General features: G+C 34.0%; 1 protein-coding gene across 1 annotated transcript; it reads right to left on the reverse strand.

Annotated features, from left to right (window-relative positions):
* Positions 1-1,061: 1,061 nt before the first annotated feature.
* LOC120089402 (uncharacterized protein At4g22758) lies at positions 1,062-2,535 on the reverse strand. Its single transcript, XM_039046854.2, has 2 exons — positions 1,880-2,535; positions 1,062-1,769 (listed from the first exon to the last, which is right to left on the reverse strand). The coding sequence occupies exons 1-2, from the start codon at positions 2,247-2,249 to the stop codon at positions 1,585-1,587; spliced, it is 555 nt and encodes a 184-aa protein (XP_038902782.1). The 5' UTR covers positions 2,250-2,535; the 3' UTR covers positions 1,062-1,584.
* Between the last annotated feature and the right edge of the window lie 549 nt (positions 2,536-3,084).

Genomic DNA, 3,084 nt, shown 5'->3' on the forward strand with positions numbered 1-3,084 from the left:
CAAAAGATCAAATATTAGAGATTGTAGTTATTATATTGAAACTAATACAAATACAAAGTTCAAATTCTACAAATTAAATTTCTCCAAAATTCTAATTGAATACTTGTATTATATCAATTTTTATGTCCTCCACTCAAATGTTTAATTACAAATTGTCATGCAACAAATATTTTATTTTATATAAAATATTCTTTATATATATATATATTTCACATGTGGTTGAAAAGATGAATGAAAATTATGAAGTCTGCGTCAAGTATTTACTTATTTGTAATGGTTTGGTTGGTTTGAAAATCCAAATTAATTTCAGCTAAAGATGGGTCCCACGTTGTCCGCCGTCGGGTTATCAATATGTCATCACGTGACAGAGAGAACACTGGCTATGCCCACCCATTTAATATTTGACCATTAGATTCTTTTTTCTTTTCCTCATGTTTCTATCTGATTTTTTTTTTCACCTCATACTAAAAAATACGTTTATTTTCTTTTGCAAAATTAATAACGTACATTTTTTTAAAAGGAAAAACAATGAACATCCATGGATTAACCAATTATAATCAAATTCACGCACATGAAATTATATTTTTAAAAAGTAAAAATCGGAAGTTCAATTTTAATGCAAATAGATTTGGAAGAAATTCAAATTACATGTTTGATTGAGCTATGAGTATTTAGTCTTATTTCACAATATTCTCATTGGATAACCATTCAATTTTTTTAAAAAAAATCAAACCTATTTTCTTTCAATTTTTTATAATGATTTGTATCTATAAGGGTTGAATCATTATGTAAATTTCAAAAACAAAAATACATTTCAAATTTTAACTTGTCTTTTAAACTATGTAGATAACTAAGAAATAAATTTAAAAGTGAAAGTAATGTCTATAAACTTAATTTTTAAGACAAAAACAGAAAACGTTACCAAAAAACCTAATTAATATAATTATAAATTTAATACAATGAATTTTTTAAATCGAATATAGTTGAAGATTTGAATTGATACAATTACCCAACTTCATGATTTAAATAGATTAGTTCAGATTTGATCACAAGCCACAATATAATAATAATAATACGTGCGATTCAAAATTTAAATATTGAAAAAATAATATCCGAAAGTTGGTGGAAACATTGAACTTTACAATACAGTTCTTCACAAACGTCGCTCTTCCCATATGAAGTAAACCGTCTTTCTCTTTTCATCACTCTTTATTTCACGAAGTTTCCAAACTCATCACGGAATCTCAGGATTTTCCCTGCCACGGCTTTGTTCATTGAATCTGAAACTTTCAGAATATGAGAAAATGATTTGTGAATTCAACAAAAAATTTCACGTAATTTGTATTCAACCAAGCGGATCTTCCAAAACTATAATATGTACATATTGAAATCTTCCCCTGTATCGATCCAGAGCAAGCAAACGAAGAACAGAGTAGCAGAAACCTTCTCTTTTCTTTGCTCGATCGAGTTCTGATATTGCAAATTTGAAGATAATTCGAAAACTTATATGGCTTAGAGAATTTGAAGACGAATTTTCACAGTAGTGGATTGAATATAATGAATCGATTCGATTTATGGCGATTTCTAAATCCGGAAATCGATGAATTTGAACCAACTGAAACTGCCGGAGCTCTTCGCGCTTTCTTTGGCTTCTTTTGAGCAGGAAGACGATGAAGAAGCTATTAAATCGTTATTATCCTCTGATTTTCTAGGGCACAGAAAGAAGTTTCTAGATCCTAAGGCGATGAGCTTCTCTTCCTTGTCTAAACCTGAGATTCAAATCATTATCTCGTTAGAAATCGCTCGCGAAATTCAGAACGGATTGAATATTCATTCAAAATCCAAGGCAGTTACGAGAGATTTGTTATCGATTGCTTACTTTCTAAGCTGAATTGCGAATAATGAAGATCGAAGGCGGAAGGATCTGCAGTAGGCAAAATCGGCCGGCGGCCTTCTTTCAAGTATTGGCGGACGGTCGCCGACACAAGATCAGCGACGGTCATCTCCGGCGATATCAACACATGTACTGGTCCTAGACTGCCTTGAATCGTCACGTTAAGAAGCAATCTTGTCATCTTCGGCCGTCCATCAAGCGACGGCGCCGATAAACCTAGATTCTTGTAGGACAACAACTCCGGATCCGTCTTCGGCCTCCGGAGCGTCATCGTCGTCTTCGTCGGACTCTCTCCATGGAATGACGACGACTTCTCCGCAAGTTTCCCCTTCCGGTGAGACCTAGGGTTCGGCATCGTTCCTAAATATGAATCAAAGAGTAAATATGGTACTCTATGGTACTCCTCTTGTTATACCTCAGTCACCGGAAGAGGAGATCGAGAGCTTCGAAGTCGTCAGGACTCTCAGATTTTCCGTCGCCGGACGGACGGCGTTCGGAACCCAGTTTAACGGCGGCAAATAGTCTACCAGAGAGACGATAAGAAGCAGAACCGTTCTGCCGTGTGATGAATGGTGAAGGGAAGAAAATTGGGAATTTATAGTGAGCGAAAACGAGATGACGTGGACAAAAAAAACAGGAAACTGATGAGAATATTCTCGTGAAGAGGACGGGCTATAGCCGGTTGCTCGGGAAGGTTGGACTGGGTTTTGGAATTCAAAGTTGGGCGGCTTGGCTTGTGTAATTAGTAACCGGATATGGACAACCGGCTATTGCCCGTAGACTATTTGCTTGATTGCCCACTCTCCCCGCTTCCTTTTACTTTCTTTATTATTATTATTTTTTATTTTTATAAGTTCTTTTCCTTTTGGTTTCGTTTACGCACACACTTCACTAACGACTGGCGAGTGAATTATTTGGTAATCGGTGTCACACGGATTTCTCCGTTTTTAATGATCATACGTTGGCTTAAAATATCAACTAATTGTTTTAGTTCGTATATTTTAATAAAATTTTAATTTAATCTATATAATTAAATTTAAGAATATTTTTTAATATAAAAAATCAAATCAAAATATTTATAAATATAATAAAATTAGTATATGTACCTATCTCCGTCATGATAGATAGTAGTCTATCACGGTGATATTTTGCTACTATTCATAAATATTTTCACCAATTTTATCATTTAA

This window comes from Benincasa hispida, chromosome 10 (genome assembly GCF_027475165.1).
Source record: "Benincasa hispida cultivar pf3 chromosome 10, pf3_genome.v1.1, whole genome shotgun sequence".
NCBI lineage: Eukaryota > Viridiplantae > Streptophyta > Magnoliopsida > Cucurbitales > Cucurbitaceae > Benincasa > Benincasa hispida.

Bases quoted from the DNA above. Each gene is read 5' to 3' on its own strand.
- LOC120089402 (XM_039046854.2), bottom strand. From the start codon at position 2,249: ATGCCGAACCCTAGGTCTCACCGGAAGGGGAAACTTGCGGAGAAGTCG. The intron at 1,770-1,879 runs GTAAGCAATCGA...TTTGAATCTCAG, and splicing joins TTCGCAATTCAGCTTAGAAA to GTTTAGACAAGGAAGAGAAG.